Here is a 20,478-nt window from a genome sequence, read left to right as displayed (position 1 = left end):
AATCTTCAAACTAAAATTATATTTTAAAATATTTGACAAAAATATAATAATTTGATTATACTAATATATTATACATATATATATATATATGTATAATTAGTTTATCTCTTTTGCTGATGGTTCAAAATTTATGCAAATCTTGCATTATTTAATATTTATTTCATTATTTGTTGAAATTTAAACATACATATAAACATGTTTAAAATAAATAAGATATGTAATTTATCATTTTAATAAGTTATAGATAAATTAAAAAGGGCGATCCTCTCGAATAGTCATTTTTAAGTTTTTGTCATAAAAATAGATTTCAAAGAAGAAAATGACCAAAATAGCTCATTTTTATTTTGAAATTTTTAAAATTTATTTTTTATTTTAAAAATATTTGAAATCATATCTTCAAAACTCCACCCTTTAACTCTAAACTCTAAATCTGGATTACTTAATCCTCGGATAAAAATGTATTTTTACCCTTTAATAAAACTTATTTTGGTCATTTTCATCCTTAAGGCTATTTTGTGAAAATAAACTAAAAATGACTATCCTATGGAATTTGTGTATTTAAAATATTTTTTTCATTTAAATCAGTGCTTTTAAATTTGACCCGGACCCGCAGTAAAACCGTTAATCCGATGATTCGATATACGTTAGAAAAAAAAATCTATATTTAAAACCTGTAAAAATCACTAAAACCCGAAACTAACCGATTGAACCGATGGATGACCGCTATGTAATCTGGTCTCTAACATTCTTGTGGACCTAACTTCTTTTTTGTGGGATTATAAATTAAATACACTCATTTATTCAGTTTCAATCACTACTATATAAAAGGAACTAAATTGAAGCAATTCTAGGTGTGCCACATAGGACAAAATATTCATAACCAATCATTTGTCCATGTCATCAAGGATGTTAAGCTGTTGGACCACGAATCTGTGCTACGTAATAGGTCCATTAATTTTAATGACCAGTTTGTCTTACTTTCCTCTTCCTCTAACCCAAGTTGTCACGGCATCTACAGACCATCCAAAACTCATCGTCTTCCCATCTCCTATGTATAACGCCTGCGACGGCAACAATGATGAATAAAAGCTATCCTCCAGACAAATCGGCGTGTAACTTTCCACACCCCTCCTCTTACCCAATGATATCAATGCCTCTTGAAGATCCCTTAATTAATCACTTAAATGAAACACATCACATCTCTCTCCTTTCCCTATTGAGACTATATATATATATATATATATATATATATATATCCCAACCCAACAATCTCTTCCTCAGCAAACGCATCCCAGCACTATGGCAAATCAAACGGCAGTCGCCACCGTGCAATACAAGCCATTCTCCACTTTTGTTTCAGCAGGACCATGAGATTCCAAGTTGATGTTTAGACTAATCCATTTTTGGGAAGCTTGCAATAATTCCAAAGGAGGCATCCTTATCGGAACCAAGTACGTGACAATCGATTTCTGTAAAGATCATCATCCACATTGGCTCTCTCATGTTCCCTTTTCCCACTACATTCTTAGAGTTCCCTGCTGGCGAGTTCTACCGAAAATTCAGTGAAACGTGTAGTAGGTACTCACTTATCTTTTTCCTCCATTTAAACCATGATTAACTCTACGTTTAGATTCTCATTTCTTAAATAGATAAAGACACCTACTTAAGCTTGATTTAAAGATAAATGGAGTCTCTAAAACTGATAGGAATCAAAGGTTCGTAAGTTTCTAATCTTCTTATGACATCTACGTTTTGCTGTTGCTTAGGATGGTTATCTCTCAAAAAGACATGATTGCTTACCACGAACATGCCGGAGAAGCCTCAAATTCACATCCGCCTATGCTCGATGCAGTGTCAAATGAGTTCTGGGAACAAAAAATTGTGAGGAAGAGCAATGGAGCGGATATCTACAGACTATAGAGGAACGTTAAGAAACGGGACATGTTAGGTTTACATAAAGATGGTTTCGAAAGAGAAAAGGCGTGTGTTTTTAAGCTAAGACACAAGAATTTGGTAAGATTTTTAGCAGTAACTTGATCGCTTTGGTTACAGAATCGACCGGTGGAGAAAATATTAGAGACTTACGCTCAATTCTTCATTGACTGCGTCATGGAGAAGAAGATTAGGAGTGGTTATAGAAGTTGTAGAAGGTATGTTCTATCTATTCGAAAAATGGCCTGAGATTATATTTGATCTGAATGCAAGTAGTGTTTTGTTATCGATGATGATAAAGAACCATTGATTTCTCAATTCAAGATTGGAGATGAAACCTACTCATGGAGATGAAACCTACTCATCAAGTAATGTCTTTTTCTTCGAAAATATAAAATACAAAAATTTCAAGTTACGTGTGTTTTTGTTTGTGTTATCATTGATGTTAGGAGTTTTCAAGGCTCATAAGACAAATGTTGTAGTATAAATGATTGTCGAACCAGTTCTGAGGGATATCAAAGCACCGAGAATGCAAGTACTCACTTAATCTAAGTGCAACCAATGATTTAGATGAGTTTTAAACTACTACTAATACTAGAAAGCAAATACAGAATGATACTTTCTTGACTAAGGGAAAAGATAACTCATGGGCATAGGGATTAGACCTTGGGTGATTAAGTTTCGAACTAAGGATGGCAAATGACCAATCAAACTATCGACCTTAAGCCTAGACACAATTCTAAGCAAGCTCTATGTCTAGATGAATGCTCATTTGCTAACATATCCCAAACATCAAATGTCTTTGGTTGAATAATGTGAAAGCAATCATTACTAACAAGTCTATTAGCTATCTTAGCATCTTTAACAACAAATGTCTTTGGCAAAGTATACTAAGAGCCTAGGAGAGTTGTTTCAGGCATTTCATCAAACACCTTTTGGGTGGGAAATGCCTATTGATCAACTTTTGAGTGGTCCAATCAGAAGATGCATTATGAATACTCTACTAGCAAGGAACAAGAATGATCTACACTAAAACATCCTAGAACTAACCTAATTACCCCTAATCTCCCTAACCCATGAATTCAAAAAGTGATTACTCACTAATCTCCATGATTCCTCTTAAACCCATATTGGATTTCAGATTAATCATGTAGAGAAATAGACAAGAAATCAACAAGAACACAACATCAAAGTAATGAAATCTGAATCAAAAGAAGTTTTACTAGTTGTTCTTCTCCAAAAAGAGATCTCGCCTCTGGTGGCTACAAAATGTACTTAAAACATAGGTTTTGAAAAGTAAAAACGTGCATAATGAAATGACCAAAAGGCCCTTTAGAAAACATGAATTCGGCTAAACAAATAGACGCGGAGAGACCTCGGCACGTCGCTGCGAGAGGTCGCTCCCGGGTCGTTTCTCCTAGAGCGACCTGGCTGTGTCGCTCTGAAGACGTCGCTCCTGGCTTGCTCAGAAACCATAAACGCGAGCGACCTTAGGGTGCCGCTCTAGGAGGTCGCTCCCGGCTTGTTTGTCGCTCTCAAATTGACACAACCCGAGCGACCTCTGGGTGTCGCTCCGGTAGGTCGCTCTTGCTGGAGCGACTTGAGATAGTCGCTCTGGGCTGGTCGCTCTGGCTGGGAACGACCTTGGTAGGTCGCTCTGAGAGGTCGCTCCAGGCAGTGGTCGTCCAAAGATCACTCTAATCACCTCCTTTGAGCTCCAAATGCACCCAAATGTCTCCAGAAACTCCATGTGGTACTCCAATACCTAATAGAGACATATGTATGCAAAATGCAACCTAGACATGGCTAAATCCTAATCTATATGATGAAAATGCACATGAATAAATAGATAAAACAATGTAAATATGCAAGATATCAACTCTCCCAAACTTATTCTTTTACTTGTCCTCAAGTGAACTTTGTAGAACTCATAGGGAGAGAGGTTTGAAGGTGGGAGCTCATAGCCAAAAGAAACACACAAGCACTCAAATCAACATCTAAATTCAGCATTAGTACACCCTCTTTTATTATACTCTAGCTTCTCTAGGCCTATCTCAACTCTTTTCATCCCTACACTCATCATCATGCATTCACACATGCAAATCAGCCAACTCTCAAGTTCATTAAGCATAGCATCAAGTGAATTCTTGCAAATGGTCAGTTGGTCCAAATCATTTGGGTAAGGGGAGGCTTTTTAATCAAGTGAGTCAAGGGGTTCAAGATATATGATATTTAAGGTGGTATACTCTCAAGACAAGTAGCCTTGACATTGCACATAATATATCTAAGAAATGGATCAACTCATGCATACAATGCTCAATCCCCATTGTTCTACCCTTTTCCCAAACATATATGATACACATTCATTTCTCCATTCCAAACCCAACTCACATCTCTCACCCAAGGACTCCAAAAGCATTTCCCAACATAAAACTCTTTTTTTTTTTTAACAAGGGATTTCTTACACTTTTTGAACATCTCTTATCTCATACTAATTTTGATAGCCCCCTTTTCTTTATTCTTTTTTTTTTTTTTTTTTTTTGGGGCCAAGACTTTTCACAAATTGAGCTAGAAGTTTCTCTACTTATCCCATAAAGACTAGTCAATTAAGCACAAAAGTTCACTCTTTTCCTTCAACTTTCTCATACTCCCAAATCAAACTTTACAACACTCACCCCCATCCTATGGCTAGACAATAATATGCCTAATCTAGCAAGAATGAAGATCAAGCATTGTCGTTCCCGATACTCTCAACATTATGTGCATGTAAGACTTTCCGAAAAAGGTCTCACTCATCAATCAATGAAGGCTTAAAAGGAGGGAAGGGCTTTGGGAATGGTGTACCACTCGAGTTTGTCAAAAAGATTGGCATAAAGGATGTGACAACTCAAGTGTGTATATCCATGACTCAGTACACAAGGGACTATAAGCAAGAAGCATTAAGTTCATTCAGTTCAAACAAGGTTGTAGTTGGCTTCAAAGGTTGAGTTTCAGCAATCAACAAGTTTCAGGAAGAGTTTTCAAGGCTCGAAGCATACAAGTCTTTTTGAGAGGTGCATAAGCTACTCAGGTGCAAGGTAATGTTCTTTACAAGGCATTCAAATCATTGCTCCCAATGCAAGTAAATGCTACCTATATGCTCTAGTCTCTCCTAGAAATGCAAATGATGCAAACTAAATGATTTTTTTTATGCAAATAGGTATGCAATGCATGACTCAATAAAACCACATCAAAGCAAACATGATCAAATACTTGGTACCTCCCCCAAACTTAAATGACACAGTCTCTGTGTTGTCAAGGAGAGAGAGATACCCAAAAAGAGAAAACTAATATGCAAAAACGAAATGGTATATACAAGGGAAAGTAGTGGGTTACCTTCTATGGGGAATGAGTAGAGGGAGATGCTCCCTCCTTGTCGTCCTCAGGTGGTAACTCTTCAAGGTGCTCATCAGCAGGAGTGTCCATCTCTTCAATGTAGAAGGCTTGCCCGAACACAGTTGGTTTCTTCATTTTCCCCTTGATGTCAAAGTGGAGGATGTTCTCTTTACCCAAATGGAGATCAATCGTGCCTTCCTTCACATTAACAATAGCTCCTGTTGTAGCTAAGAATGGCCTTCCTAGAATCAATGGGTCTTGAAGTTCCTCACCCATCTCAAGCACCACAAAATCTGTAGGTATCTCATACCCTCCAATTTTCACAGGGAGGTCCTCTAAGATGCTCACAGGGTACTTCACCGAACGATCAGCTAACACCAGAGAGAGTCTACACTTCTTGTACTGAGTGAATCCAAGCTTCTTTGCAACAGACAAAGGCATCAAGCTGACACTAACTCCCAAATCGCAGAGACATTTCTCAAATACCATAGGTCCAAGAGCACAAGGTAGTGTAAAGCATCCTGGATCCTCTAACTTCTCCGGAACATCAAGCCTCTGAATGATGGCACTGCACTCATGGGTAAGAATCATCATACCTTCCATCTCCTTCTTCTTTGCAGCTACAACATCTTTCAGGAACCTGTTGTATTGAGGAATCAACATGAAAGCATCGATGATGGGCATTGCAACCTGAGCTTCACTCATTTGCTTCTCAAACAGAGCTTTGTACTTCTCTAGCAGCTGCTTCTTGAATCTATCAGGGAATGGAAGTTTGGGTTCATAGGGAGGAGGAAGAAAAGAATTCTCACTTGCTGGAGCAACAACTTCACCATCTTTCACTGTTTTCTTCTCTTCCCCAACCTTTCCTTTACCTTTGGCTTCCACAATCTTCTCCAAGATTTCATCATTGATTTTCTCATAAACAATCACCACTTCATCATCTAAGTTGATGGCCACCTTCTCACCTAGTTTCTCAGCATCCCTGGTGAGGGTTGTAGGAGGTAACTGCTTACCACTCCTAAGGGTGATAGCTTTGGCCTCCTTGGGGTTTTGGTCAGATTTTTCAGGTAGAGATCCTTGTTGTCGATTCTGGTGAGTGTTCATGGAAGCAAACTGATTCTCTAAATTCTTGACTGTAGAAGCAAGATGTGAGAATTTGTTGTTGAGCTCATTGTAGCTCCCATCAATCTTAGAATGAAGGTTCTTCAATTCATAACCAACATGCTTCTCACTTCTAGTCTAAGACTCCAAGATTTGTTTCAGCAAGGTATCAGTGTTGCTCTCTTGACGAGCAGAGGAACCAGACGAGGGGTTTTGCTGAGGCTGATAGCTGCCTTGCTGGTTGTTTCGAGGCGGATAACCACTCTGTTGGTTGTTGGGATAGGATTTCTGTTGGTAGTTGTTGTACTGAAAGTTGGGCTCTTTTTTGTACCAACTACCATTGTTGTTGATGAAACACTGCTCTTCCTGACCTTCCAAACCCTCAACCTTATGGACAACAGGTGGTGTCTCTTGGCTTGGGTTACCAACAAAGTGCAGCTGCTCTTAGGTGGCTTTATCAGCAATGAGGATGTCTATCTTATCTTGTAGAGCTTTCAACTCCTTCCTCGTCTGCTTATCATCTGTTCGACTGCCTCTGTCGTGGTCTCCACTGTAGACTGCATCACTCTTTACCATGTTGTCAACCAGCTCCTCTGCATCTTCCTCAGTTCTCCCCAAGAAGAACTCATTGCTAGCTGTATCCAGTCTGGCCCTGTACTTAGGAAGAGCACCACGGTAGAATGTGCTCAACAAGCTCTCCTTAGAGAAACCATGGTGTGGGCATTGAGCTTAGTAGCCCTTGAATCTCTCCCAGGCTTCACTGAAGCCTTCCAAGCCCTTCTGTTGAAAGCTAGAGATCTCATTTCTCAGCTTAGCAGTTCTTGAAGTAGAGAAGAACTTCTCCAAGAATGCTTTCTTGCAGTCATCCCAAGTGGTGATAGAGTCGCTGGGTAGAGACTTCTCCCACTGACGTGCCTTATCCCCCAAAGAGAAAGGGAATAGCTTGAGCTTTAAGGCATCTTTGGACACACCATTGGTTTTTGACAACCCACAGTAGCTGTCGAACTTGTCCAAGTGATCAAATGGGTCATCTAGAGCCAAGCCATGATACTTGTTGTTCTCGATCACGTTGAGGAGTCTTGACTTGGCCTCAAAGTTGTTGGCTGCCACAGCCGGTGCTCGGATTCCCAGTATATGACCATGAATGTTGGGCCGGTTATAAGTACCAATGGGTCGAGCTGCCCGCGGTTGGTGTTCTGCCCCTTGCGGTGGATCTGCCATATCAATATCCAATCTCTGCAAGTGGGCTTGTTGTTCTTCTTCTCTTCTAGCTCTAGCACACTCTCTCTCTAAAGCTCTGATGTCTGGTACTATTGGAACTAGGTTTGATGGACCTCTGTTCCCCAAGTTCATACACCTGAAAGTTAAAGGTAGGTGAAGAAGAAGAATCAGTAACAAAACAAAATTAAAATGACTTAGTCTCAAGCAAGTGACTAAATCTCAATGTTCAAATCTACTCAGAATTTGGCAACGGCGCCAATTTGATGTTAGAAGTTTTTAAGGCTCCTAAGACAAATGTTGTAGTATAAATGATTGTCGAACCAGTTCTGAGGGACATCAAAGCACCGAGAATGCAAGTACTCACTTAATCTAAGTGCAACCAATGATTTAGATGGGTTTTAAACTACTACTAATACTAGAAAGCAATTACAGAATGATACTTTCTTGACTAAGGGAAAAGAGAACTCATGGGCATAGGGATTAGACCTTGGGTGATCAAGTTTCGAACTAAGGATGGCAAATGATCAATCAAACTATCGACCTTAAGCCTAGACACAATTCTAAGCAAGCTCTATGTCTAGATGAATGCTCATTTGCTAACATATCCCAAACATCAAATGTCTTTGGTTGAATAATGTGAAAGCAATCATTACTAACAAGTCTATTAGCTATCTTAGCATCTTTAACAACAAATGTCTTTGGCAAAGTATACTAAGAGCCTAGGAGAGTTGTCTCTGGCATTTCATCAAACACCTTTTGGGTGGGAAATGCCTATTGATCAACTTTTGAGTGGCCAACTCAGAAGATGCATTATGAATACTCTACTAGCAAGGAACAAGAATGATCTACACTAAAACATCCTAGAACTAGCCTAATCACCCTTAATCTCTCTAACCCATGAATTCAAAAAGTGATTACTCACTAATCTCCATGATTCCTCTTAAACTCATATTGGATTTCAGATTAATCATGTAGAGAAATAGACAAGAAATCAACAAGAACACAAGATGAAAGCAATGAAATCTTAATCAAAAGAAGTTTTACTAGTTGTTCTTCTCCAAAAAGAGATCTCGCCTCTGGTAGCTACAAAAGGTACTTAAAACATAGGTTTTGAAAAGTAAAAACGTGCATAATGAAATGATCAAAAGGACCTTTAGAAAACATGAATTCGGCCAAACAAATAGACGCGGGGCGACCTCGGCACGTCGCTGCGAGAGGTCGCTCCCGGGTCGTTTCTCCTAGAGCGACCTGGCTATATCGCTCCGAAGACGTCGCTCCCGGGTCGTCTCCTCGCGAGCGACCTGGCTGTGTCGTTCTGAAGACGTCGCTCCCGGCTTGCTCAGAAACCATAAACACGAGCGAACTTAGGGTGTCGCTCTAGGAGGTCGCTCCCGGCTTGTTCGTCGCTCTCAAATCGACACAACCCGAGCGACCCCTGGGTGTCGCTCCGGTAGGTCGCTCTGGCTGTAGCGACTTGAGATAGTCGCTCTGGGCTGGTCGCTCTGGCTGGGAGCGACCTTGGTAGGTCGCTCTGAGAGGTCGCTCCAGGCAGTGCTCGTCCAAAGATCACTTTAATCACCTCCTTTGAGCTCCAAATGCACCCAAATGTCTCCAGGAACTCCATGTGGTACTCCAATACCTAATAGAGACATATGTATGCAAAATGCAACCTAGACATGGCTAAATCCTAATCTATATGATGAAAATGCACATGAATAAATTGATAAAACAATGTAAATATGCAAGATATCAATCATCTACATATATATTTAACTTTGGATTGTTTATCTTGGAAATGATTACAAATCTTAAACCTGGTGAGGAAAAAGAAGATCCAGAAAGGAGGTATGTTGAGTAAATAAGAGTTTATGGTCGGATAACTTAGAGAAAGAGTGGTTGATGAGAATATGAAGATTGAAGAGAGAACGTTGGAGAAAATTAAGCAAGTAATTACACTTGGACTTATGTTCACTGACAAATCCCCGTCAAAGCAAATCAAGCTTCTACGTAGATTTATGACATGGTGTTTCTTCGTATGAGTCTAGCTCAAGACATCAATCAGATATGTAATTTGGTTGTGTGTATTGAAGAATTGAAGCTTTACTCTTTTGTTTTGATTTTAATAGAGAAGATAGTTCTGTTACGATTTCAAGACATATTTTGTATACAACCAATAAAGTTGCACCTTACTTTTTAGGTAAGATTTGCACGTACACAAATAAACATATCTGTTAGCTGGTTTATTATCAGTCACCATTTTCAGTCCAATGTAATATCTTTTATATAATTAATAGGCAAAACCATCTGTGGATACGTAAAGGGTTCTAACGAGACATATAATGAATCTAAGTTTATAGGAAAACATGGATGAACTGACATGATGAAGAGTTTTGCTCAAGTTTGCGGGATCAAAACTTCTTCTAAAAAACACACGTACGTATTATTTGTATAACTAGGTACTGAAAATATGAAAAAAATGTGAGTATACAAAAACAAATGCTGTAAAATTCCGAGATAAAAAAAATCTATATTAATATGCCTATGATCAATAAACAAAACTTTCAATAAAAATAAATTAAATTTGTATGTATACAAGAGAAAACAACAAAACATACATCTAATCGTTAAAAGTCATGAATTTGAATAGTATTGTTTTAACATGAAAATTCAAATATTGGAACAACACAACATATATACACTCACCAAATATAATACTATACATTACTTTGAACTGAAAACCAATCAAACAAACATGTTAACTATGAGCAATAAATCAATCAATTTAATATTGTCAAAAAATCACAAATAAAATCAACCAATTCTTACCCTTATTTATGATTTTTGGTATAAAATAATGTAAATTAAATTTTAAATATTTTTTAACAAAAATTAAATTTAAAATTTATAAGATACTATCCGCGCGTAGCGCGGAAAATGAATCTAGTTATAGTAACAAGAATACTAATTTCGTTTTCTAATGAATTGATATCACTAAGATACTAATTTATTTTATGTCAGTTTCAATTTTAGTAAGAGGAATAATAACCCGCTCGGCCGGTCGGATCCATATCTGGTAAGAATTAGAAAGCATAAACCTTCATATGTTTTCAGAACCAGGCTGAATTTGAATAACTTGTAATCAGGCTACAATCTAAAGCTTAATTATACACACTTTGTGTCTTCTGTCTAACTTTTTCATCAACATCACAGAACAGAAAAGAAAATAATGATATGAAAAAACGAAGTTGATGATTCTGCAAACACACAATCTGAAAGTAAGGAAGCGGAGGAAAAAAGACAAGTAAAGAATCTTCAGAATAGTCGCTGTGGCTCAGTAGAATCAAGCTTACTGAGTTTTTTCTTTTAGCAATCACTGGCTTTCAGGATCGCTGAGATGTTTCTTGCACCAAGAACTCGCTTTACGTTCTCCACATCTTGTCCTTTTGTTCCTAGGAACAACAAGCCTCTCAGAAGCCAAACATGATCTTAGAACCGAATCTTGCTCTGTTTCTTGAAGTTGCTGCAATGGTAGCACACTGGTTCCTTCTCCTTCCTCAGGTTTCTCACCTTCTTCTTGGATACTAGTTTCCATCAAATCAGCATTCATTTCTTCAGCCACTCCATTTCGAATAAATATATTATCCAAAATCTGCAGTTAGCCGAATCAAACAACATAAAAGAAGATGTTCTTAAGTATAATAACAAAAGCAAAATCACAAACTTACATCTTCACAAGAGTCTCCAACTTGAGGATGATGTAATGTAACATCTGCATCTGCAAATAGACCAACAGTACTTTCGATTATATCAGGAATGTGAAACGCATCTCCGTAGCTTGAAGCCATTCCTTCAGATGAGAACACTAAATCTCCAAGAACGTAGTCTTGCATGAGGTGAGAAGAGTTGTAAACTGCTTCAATAGAGATCACATCTCCTCCAGCAGAAACCGTGGGGCTAGGCGCAGAGCTTGCAGCAAGAAGGCTCAGATTCTCTGAGGAAGAGAATCTTGCTGCGTTCTTAGACATCACAAGATCAACTTGAGTTTTCAACCTATGAACATGTGAATGCACCAGCTCTATCTTCCAGAGAACCTCTTCCAAGACACCATCTCCATCTCGGTGGTCGAAAAGTGAGTCATCTTCATCTAAAGCCACCCGGTCCTTTGACTCAATCAGTGTATCCTGGACAGCAAAGTCATCAGCCACTGACATTCCATCTGAGCTCAACCTCTTGGTCTCTGAAACAAAAACCATAACAGTACATTGAATGATATGCTCAAAGCAATACAGACATTATGAGTTGTTATGTTATAGCCCCTTACCGATGTAAGAAAAGAGGTTATGATGGGACATATATGAAGCGATATCGTCTGTTCTCTCAACCTTCTTACGCTTTCTTCTCCTCTTTGCTGCTCTTTTTCTGTAAGAGGGATTAGAAAACGGTAATGACTTGATTCCCTTGCCATAGGTTTCCAACACAGATGGATCAATATTAGCTCCAAGCTTTTCTTGATCCAATGATTCAAGCTCCTTTGGGTATTCTAAGGCTCGAGACTCTAACTCCCTAATCTTTAACTCAACCCACTTGGATCTCCACATCAATGGCCGTATAAAGCTCTTCCAGTGACTTGTTAGCCTTTTCTTCCTACAAAAGACACAAACATAAGAGACACACAGAGAGATAAAACAAGAAACAATGGAGCAGCAGAAACACAGACCTATAATGAAAAATGCTGCTAAAGGAATCATAAGCAGGTCCTAAGTCAGTTTCATCCCAATAATGAGATTCCACCTCAGCATATTCTTCGGCCAGTCCATTACACAACATGTCAGCATCCTCAGATGCAGTGTCGGAGAACGAGCTTGAATATTCAGTAGCATCTGGATCTTCTTCATCCGTGGTGGCTATGTTGTTTTCATCAGATTCAACTATATCAACCTCCAGTTCCTCACCTGTATTAGCTCTGGTAAGGACACATTCTTCATGTCTTCCTCCAAGACTCTGCTCTACATTTAACTGTTGACTTTCTTGGTTGAGCTCCATATGTGGTTCAGCCACATTCATTATAACCGTTTACACATACTCTTCTTATCTTACATTAGAACCTGATCAAGTTGAAAACCATGGTTGATGTTTCTCAATACAGTTACCTGGCGATGAAAGACCACCGTGAGTATATATACTTATGTTACAACTTACAGCTAATCATATAAACATTCAGATTGATAACATCTTATTGTAGACTATAGACTTGAATCTTAACGGTTTCCTTACAGCTAATCATATAAACGTTCACAATTATGCTCAAAGAAGCTCTAAACCATTACAAAAATGAACCAGGGAAACAATAAAAGCTATAGTCCATAGCTAATAACGAAGCTGGAGCTCACAAGGCAACAACAACAAGAAGAACAAAAGGTCAAGACCTTTGCAACCACACTAAGCAAAGAAAATGAGTAAAACGTCATAAAGAATCAAAACATATAGTTTAGATACAACAGAGTTGGGATTAATAAGAGGTGCGAGATCACCTAGTTAGTAGTGGAGCTGTGGAGGTTTGCCGTTTGCGGCTAGAAGAGAGTGAGAGAAGAAGAAGGAATGTTGTGAAGGCACTTACAAAAACACTGATCAAACGTATTTATACTACACCTCAATTAAAAAACCTAAACGTGGTTCTTCCCTCTCTATCTGTCTCTCTATGTTTCCCACGTGGCTTGCTTTCATTTGCTGCCTCTTCGATTAATTACCACTTGTTGTAAAACCGAACCGATTTAGTTAATTAGTTTATGGATTATTATCCGGTTAACTAGATTCTAGAAATCAAATTTATTGCATCATGCATCCGTTTTCTAATTGTTGATGAGATGTGCAGAGATAAGAAATATATTTCTATAAATAGGTTTCCAATTGAGTTATCTAAATAGATTCTAACACTTTCTTCTTTGCTTGTTTTATTTCGTTGGATATTTTGGAGGTGTTATTGGTTTATATATTTTGATTGATTTAGAAATTCATATAGTATTTATAAATCCAAGTAAAATATGCAAATTCGGAGGTTTTTTCTCGAATTTGAGTCTTTGTATTTTTAACTAAAAAATCTAAACAAATCCATTCAAATCTATTATAAAATCAAATATATTAGTAAATCTGTACGATTGAATAACACTTGATTTGATATAGAATTTATGAATTATTAAACCAATAACACCTGATTTTAATACAGATTTGAAAATCACAGAACCAATAACACTAGATTTAGTTCGGATTTTTGAATCCATTAAAATACAACATCCAATAATTCTTATTTAATCCAGTTTACTACTTTGTTTCAAGTAAGAGATGTTACAAACGTCCAACAAAATCTAAACCATATTTTAATATTCAATTGATGGGCCGATATCAGATTCAAAAGTAAAGACTAATCAAATAGTTCGGTTTGACTAATGAAAGTCTAAATCACACTGTAGATGTCATTATAAAATATTTAATTATTTTTGACTAAAATAAACGATATTATAGACAGAAAATGATTGACATTAGCAATTTATAAGTTGAGAATTTTTTTAAAAAATTAAATTATTAGTTGAAAGTTTTTTGTTCGATTCAAAATATTTAGAGGGTTTAAATCCTTTGTTAAACCAAACTTAACATCACTAATTAGGTTTGCTGAACTTGATTAGGCTATATATTATTTTGATATGATTTCATCTCGAATGATGGGTTTATTTTCATGTAAATCATATAATCTATAGTGAGAACTTTCCAAATGTAATTTAATAATAATAATTTTGTGGGTTTTTTACAAAGAAGAATATTTTCAAAAGAGAGACTAAAAATGAAGGAAGAAAATGTACACGTTTTTCATTTTTTCAGTTTAAAAGTCTTCACTCGGTGTTCTACGGTTACTGCTGTCAACACAAATTCCAAAACTAACCCTCTATTCCCCTGGTCTTCGAACCGTAACTGTCTACAGTTACAAGGGCATTCCTGTAAACTCAGTCTCCTTAACTCCTAAATTTCAGAGTTTCTTTCTTCTCCAAAAGTCATTTCTTCTCTGTTGATTCCACTTGTCGGAAAAATGAATCCCTAGACCTCGTTGATCGCCGGAGAAATTTCGTATTTTTATCAACTTACTCTATCAAAATCGAGATGGTTCCGTTGGGGGTGGAGTTCCTGGTACCTTCTACGTGGGAGATTGAGGTTGCGGTGGCCGCTTCCGCTTTCTTGATCGTTTCTTATTGGCTGTTCGCTTACAAAGTCGACGGAGATGACGAAGCTAACGGCGGTGTTGGATTTGATCGAGATTCCGGTGGTGACGCCATCTTTGCCAAAGACAAGGTTTTTGATTTCCTAAACTGAAACGTTTCTTTAGTAGTAATAGCTTGAGAAATCTTGTGGGTGATAAACAAGTTTATGACTTGCAGTTTGTGCAATTTATTTTTTTTGTGTGTAGATAGGACAGTTGAGAGGAGACACTCAGACAAATGCTCCATACATAATCAAGGTTAGTGTCTTAAACTGGCTCTTATGTTTCATCTGCGTGTCTGAAGAGTTTAAAGATTAATGTCGGATATTAACATTTCATTTTGTTTGCCAGGTGGAATTGCTGGCTGCTAAGAATCTCATTGGTGCAAATTTAAATGGAACATCAGATCCTTATGCTATTGTCAATTGTGGATCAGAAAAACGATTTAGGTAATGAAAAAGGCCTTTTCTTTTTCAATTTTTTTTAGATTTTATAACTTTGTTAAGAACAAAAGAACGTATATTAGTGAAAGCTTACACTTTGGTCTGTCTAATATATCTCTTTGCTTGTTACAGTTCTATGGTCCCTGGCTCCAGGAATCCAATGTGGGGTGAAGAGTTCAACTTTCCTACAGATGAGCTTCCTGTTAAGGTTATCATCTTTCACAACTTTAAGATGCTTTAGGACTTAGTTGGATTGTTTAGATTTCTCATGTGAAGTACCCTAGGCACAAGGTTGATTGTCATATGAATTGGTAAAGAATACTGAAAATCACTTATTTTGATTGATAATTTCGGATGCAAAACATTCTGATCACCTTTTTTATGTTTACCAAATGCATTTTCTAACATGTACCATATGTTTTGTTATGTCAGATCAATGTAACAATTCATGACTGGGATATAATTTGGAAAAGTACTGTCCTTGGCTCAGTTACTATTAGCGTCGAACGTGAAGGCCAGACGGGTCCAGTGTGGCACTCATTAGATAGCCCATCCGGACAGGTATGTATATTCCTAGTTTCTGTTTGCATGTTTTCCCAGTGAAGGCTCTTAAGTCAAGCCTTCTTGTTTCTTTAGAGGCTAATCCAAATTTGTTTGCCAGGTTTGCCTTAACATTAATGCGATCAAACTACCAGTGAATGCTTCTAGGTAATTCCGAGTAAATGGTTTATCATGTTTAGAAAGTAGAGCATAACAAATTTAGAAGAGGTTGTGTTGTGTTTACAAAATGGATTTTCATTGGTAGGGCTATAACTGGATATGCTGGAGCTGGTAGAAGAAGGGTCTCATTGGATCAGCAAGGTCCAACAATTGTACATCAAAAGCCAGGGCCTCTGCAGACGATATTTGATCTCCTCCCTGATGAGGTAAGCTAGTCACAACCAAGTTACTAACTGTGGTATCTATTGTAGGCTCTCATATGAGGGTTAGGAAATCATGTGCATGAAGATGGGTTTCCTGTTATATGTTCAGTACTCTGACTATGTTCCCTGCAATTTTACTTAGGTAGTTGAGCACACCTATTCATGTGCTCTGGAGAGGTCATTCTTGTATCATGGCCGAATCTATGTTTCTGCGTGGCACATATGTTTTCACTCCAATGTTTTCTCTAAGCAAATGAAGGTTAGTGCTTCTGTTAGTTTAATAACTACATTCTAAATTCTATGAATCAATTGTTAAAACTTCCTCTCCTTCTCATTTTGCAGGTAGTTATACCTCTGGGAGATATAGATGAGGTAGTATTATTTTCTTGACCACTCAGAATTTCTATTGATTTAAACGGATAACTGGGCTAGTGATGCGTAAATGTTTATTATAGATTCGTAGAAGTCAACATGCATTGATAAACCCAGCTATAACAATCATACTACGGATGGGCGCTGGTGGACATGGTGTTCCCCCTCTTGGGACTCCTGATGGTTAGAGATTTATTTTTATTACTGGATTTTCAGTTTTGTGATAAAATCAACCTTCATGTCTTTCTACATCTTCAGCAAACATTTTTTTTTTAATGTTAGTTCAGAATATTTTCACATTTGGTTTCTGGCATAGCCTTTTTTACCTGTAGGACCGACCAAAGTTTAGTTTTTGGAAATTTTATCTGTAATGGTGCTTTGTCATGTTTATGTCTCTATGGAATACCTTCTTTATTTCAGGTAGAGTGAGGTATAAATTTGCATCGTTTTGGAACAGGAACCACACACAAAAAGCATTGCAGCGTGCAGTTAATAATTATCACGCAATGTTAGAAGCTGAAAAGAAGGTCTCTCTCCTATTTGGCTGGCTACCTGAAAACTTAACATGTTTCACCTTTTTGTTGGCTTTTTACTCTATAGGAGAGAGCAGAATCTGCTTTGCGTGCTCACAGTAGCTCTGTGAGAGGAGGTGGTAAAGTACAAGTGAAAGCTCCCGAAGATACTGCAGCTGTACCTGTAAAGCTTCAGACATTTGTCAAGGAAGAAGTCCTTGTCGGCATTTGTAATGTAAGCATTTGTTTCTTCTTGTTAATGCTATCTATAGTTGTTTTCTGGAAGTTTATGACATCATACTCTTGTATGCAGGATGTTTTCCCAAGTACACCTGAGCAATTCCTGAACCTTTTGTTGGCTGATGATTCCACTTATACTAATGAGTACAGATCTGCACGGAAGGATAAGAATCTTAATGTAAGTTTTGACATTACTATCTAGAACATTAGCCTTCATACACAGGCCTTCTAATAGCTGTGCTCTTTAGATTAAACATATATGTAACTTTGTGATCTTTCAGATAGAGCCTTGGCATACTGCTGAAGAATATGATGGTCAAGTTAGAGAGATTAAGTTCAGATCCATTTGTAATAGTCCTATGTGTCCTCCAGACACTGCTGTGACGGAATGGCAGCATGTTGTTCTGTCACCAGATAAGAAAATGCTGGTAAGAATGAACTTTCCCTTGGAAGGGTAGTAATTGATAATGTTGTTCAGATTCTACAAACGAAAAAAAAATGATATCGATCTGATAATACTTATATCTTCCTGTCTTCCAGGTTTTTGAAACTGTGCAACAGCCACATGATGTTCCTTTTGGTTCTTACTTTGAGGTACATTAATCTATGAGTAAAATCTGGTTCTGAGTTCATCATTCTCTTTGCAACCCATCATTCATTTCAGCTTGGCATGCTTCTTAATCATGTCTGTATCAGGTCCATTGCCGATGGCGATTGGAAGCAAAAGAGGAGACTTCCTCTGTAATTGATATAAGAGTTGGTAAGTATCCTTTCAAGGTTTCCACTTATTCCAAAGTGTGTTCACTAGTCAGAGTAAAACTTGCAATGGCACAATGTATGAGATGATCTCTTGTATTCATGTATAGGTGTACATTTCAAGAAATGGTGCTTGATGCAATCGAAGATTAAAGCAGGAGCAATTGATGAGGTTAGTTTATGTCCTTATTCCGATCGACTAAGCTTAAGATTCCGCTGTAATAGGCCTATTATGATGCATTTGGTTTTTGATACTTTGTAACACAGTACAAGAAAGAAGTGGAAGTGATGCTAGAAGTGGCATCGTCGTATCTCAAGTCACACTCATCCTCAACCAGCCGGGGGGATATAGACAACAACTCTGCTTCGTTACCTTCAATACCAGAAGACATAAGCTCCTAATTTACTAAAATCAAAACAGCTTCTCACAGTCTCCATCCTCCAGTCTACTAAGTTTTTTTTACATGTATATGTTGTCGTATTACAAGGGGGCTTGTCTGATTTCTTGTACTAGTGACAAATAACAAAAAAAAAATGAAAAGTTTGAGTCCTCTCTGTATTGGTAAGATGCTAAAATACCGAGAACTACTATAACTATGAAATTTACCATAAACCCTCCTGAAATCTTATTAAGACTCAAACAACTGAAGCTGAATCTTTGTCCAAATAGAAGTAGAAACAACTCAGGACTGCAAATGTAAGATAACAAGGATGAATACTTGCAACATCCAAAGTTGTCAGAACTTGACAGCGGTTGTCCAAGTGCCTTGAACACTGGGGTGCTTGGTCACATGTCTAGTCCTCAGCTTCACCACTTTCCTTCCAAGTGAGTTCCTAAGCCTCGTTGCATTCAAAAGCACTTGTTCAGGATCCATGTTCTTCACACACACCACCCTCTCATTTCTATTCCCTATACAACAAAGCCGTATATAAAATCGCTGAAACCTTACATTACCTGTACATTACAACAAGCAAGAAAAGGTTAGAGATTACATACTGTATATGCCCTTGAGGTAAGGATGTTGCCCCCTTGAAAGCTCGGTTGCCACTTCGAGCTGCGGGTTTTTCTCTATAAGCGCAGGCAACTCTGATTCCATAAAGGCTCTGTATATTAATTTAACAACAAGGAACATGTTCAGTACTAGTTCCTAACTATGAAATGGTAACGATTTCATTACATTGGATACATCAAAGAGAGAACAGTAGACTCAAACTTATAAACATGAGATGTTGTCCAAACTCCAGATTCGTATAGATAGATAGATGATAAAGAATAGGTGGTGGTACCTTATGCCTCTACTGCTACCTCCCCAATTACAGTAGCTCACTACGAGCTTTTGGAGCTGCCATACTCCTCTAAGCGCCATCTCAAATCTCTCGTTTACACAAACCCTACTCTTCCGTCTCCAAGTGTTATTGGATTTGATAAAGCCAAAAAAAAAATCACCTGATAGGTGCACGTGACTTTTCTGACTAAATGAAGATGGGCTTATACTATTATACGTCCTAATGGGCTTGTATTAGGCTTAAATAAACATCTCATAATTTTGACTTTTGTATTTGAGGTTTTTTTGTTGTTGTTACTAATGGCTAGTCCTAGAGTCAAAAAGTTCTTTAATTTAAAAAAAAAAAACATTTTATAAGAGTTATTGTTAAGCTGATGAGATTTAAGATTTACCTGGCACATTTTTTCTAATTTAATATTGCAATCCCAACAATAATCTAAGAACATAATACAAAACCTTCTACGTTGTCCACAATGTCTGCTATAATTTGCTTTTAATAGTGTTGATATTGATATATCATTGATGGTAGATGTTATAAGTTGTAGATACTATAGGTAAGTACGTTTGGTAACCATTAAGCATTTTTATATGCAGATAAGATAAGTGGGTCACAAAAAAAATTGAAATTAAAGGAGAGGTTACATATATTTATAAATGTTAGAAAATATTATTTGGTTGTTATATAGTAGGGGTTGGTTATAATATTTGATTGTATATAATAAACTGGACTAAAAATGAAAAAGTGTAACAACTTTTTTTAATTAGATTTTTTTAGGAAACGTTCCCTTTTAATAGTATAGATTTAGTAAACCAAATAGAAAAAAAAGCTCTTTTGGATCGAACCTTATTAGTAACAAGATATGAGCCCGTTGCGTTGGGTTTTGTTTGATGTTTTGATTTAATTAAAACCATAAAATAATAAATCATTTTATTATAGTATTATGATTGTTTTTTGAATATGTTGTTTGAGATTTATTTTATAATTAAAATCCGTTTTCACACATAAGTTCAAGTTAATATTTGTATTTTATAATTATGGTGCTTAGATGAGTTGTTATAAAATTTATACTA

At 37.2% G+C, this 20,478-nt stretch overlaps 3 protein-coding genes, 1 non-coding gene and 1 pseudogene across 5 annotated transcripts; 3 read left to right on the top strand and 2 right to left on the bottom strand.

The window, feature by feature from the left end:
• Positions 1-1,684: 1,684 nt before the first annotated feature.
• On the top strand, positions 1,685-10,575 carry LOC111206911 (annotated as a pseudogene).
• On the top strand, positions 7,115-7,221 carry LOC125589533. The gene has a single exon (XR_007325715.1). It is a non-coding gene; the product is annotated as a small nucleolar RNA R71 (small nucleolar RNA).
• A 184-nt stretch (positions 10,576-10,759) lies between the features above and the next one.
• On the bottom strand, positions 10,760-13,250 carry LOC106403104. Of its 2 annotated transcripts, none has more exons than XM_013843954.3 (5): positions 13,161-13,250; positions 12,347-12,779; positions 11,951-12,273; positions 11,355-11,866; positions 10,760-11,278 (listed from the first exon to the last, which is right to left on the bottom strand). In XM_013843954.3, the coding sequence occupies exons 2-5, from the start codon at positions 12,691-12,693 to the stop codon at positions 11,000-11,002; spliced, it is 1,461 nt and encodes a 486-aa protein (XP_013699408.1). In that variant the 5' UTR covers positions 12,694-12,779; positions 13,161-13,250; the 3' UTR covers positions 10,760-10,999. The 2 variants fall into 2 exon arrangements, with proteins under 2 accessions (XP_013699408.1, XP_013699409.1); XM_013843955.3 differs by having other exon boundaries at positions 12,347-12,734; positions 13,161-13,237.
• Positions 13,251-14,666: 1,416 nt separating this feature from the next.
• LOC106406430 (BAG-associated GRAM protein 1) lies at positions 14,667-18,680 on the top strand. Its single transcript, XM_013847094.3, has 18 exons — positions 14,667-14,967; positions 15,083-15,133; positions 15,227-15,324; positions 15,451-15,526; positions 15,751-15,879; positions 15,980-16,026; positions 16,124-16,244; positions 16,384-16,500; positions 16,584-16,613; positions 16,697-16,796; positions 17,034-17,140; positions 17,214-17,360; positions 17,439-17,543; positions 17,647-17,793; positions 17,906-17,959; positions 18,062-18,125; positions 18,232-18,293; positions 18,389-18,680. The coding sequence occupies exons 1-18, from the start codon at positions 14,779-14,781 to the stop codon at positions 18,521-18,523; spliced, it is 1,779 nt and encodes a 592-aa protein (XP_013702548.1). The 5' UTR covers positions 14,667-14,778; the 3' UTR covers positions 18,524-18,680.
• Positions 18,681-18,707: 27 nt separating this feature from the next.
• LOC106406431 (54S ribosomal protein L51, mitochondrial) lies at positions 18,708-19,600 on the bottom strand. Its single transcript, XM_013847095.3, has 3 exons — positions 19,409-19,600; positions 19,119-19,225; positions 18,708-19,031 (listed from the first exon to the last, which is right to left on the bottom strand). Exons 1-3 carry the CDS (start codon positions 19,486-19,488, stop codon positions 18,859-18,861), a joined length of 360 nt encoding a protein of 119 aa, XP_013702549.1. The 5' UTR covers positions 19,489-19,600; the 3' UTR covers positions 18,708-18,858.
• Positions 19,601-20,478: the final 878 nt, after the last annotated feature.

Source organism: Brassica napus, chromosome C6 (assembly GCF_020379485.1).
Source record: "Brassica napus cultivar Da-Ae chromosome C6, Da-Ae, whole genome shotgun sequence".
Lineage (NCBI taxonomy): Eukaryota > Viridiplantae > Streptophyta > Magnoliopsida > Brassicales > Brassicaceae > Brassica > Brassica napus.
This window is presented reverse-complemented; position numbering and strand designations above follow the sequence as displayed.

What these genes read in the sequence shown, in the direction of transcription:
- LOC106403104 (XM_013843954.3), bottom strand. Translation starts at nt 12,693, where the DNA reads ATGAATGTGGCTGAACCACATATGGAGCTCAACCAAGAAAGTCAACAG. An exon ending in AGCAGCATTTTTCATTATAG is followed by an intron (nt 12,274 to 12,346) that starts GTCTGTGTTTCT and finishes TGTCTTTTGTAG; the next exon opens with GAAGAAAAGGCTAACAAGTC. An exon ending in TAACCTCTTTTCTTACATCG is followed by an intron (nt 11,867 to 11,950) that starts GTAAGGGGCTAT and finishes TTTTTGTTTCAG; the next exon opens with AGACCAAGAGGTTGAGCTCA.
- LOC106406430 (XM_013847094.3), top strand. Translation starts at nt 14,779, where the DNA reads ATGGTTCCGTTGGGGGTGGAGTTCCTGGTACCTTCTACGTGGGAGATT. An exon ending in CAGATGAGCTTCCTGTTAAG is followed by an intron (nt 15,527 to 15,750) that starts GTTATCATCTTT and finishes TTGTTATGTCAG; the next exon opens with ATCAATGTAACAATTCATGA. An exon ending in CACCAGATAAGAAAATGCTG is followed by an intron (nt 17,794 to 17,905) that starts GTAAGAATGAAC and finishes CCTGTCTTCCAG; the next exon opens with GTTTTTGAAACTGTGCAACA.
- LOC106406431 (XM_013847095.3), bottom strand. Translation starts at nt 19,488, where the DNA reads ATGGCGCTTAGAGGAGTATGGCAGCTCCAAAAGCTCGTAGTGAGCTAC. An exon ending in GGTAGCAGTAGAGGCATAAG is followed by an intron (nt 19,226 to 19,408) that starts GTACCACCACCT and finishes ATTAATATACAG; the next exon opens with AGCCTTTATGGAATCAGAGT. An exon ending in TTACCTCAAGGGCATATACA is followed by an intron (nt 19,032 to 19,118) that starts GTATGTAATCTC and finishes TTTGTTGTATAG; the next exon opens with GGAATAGAAATGAGAGGGTG.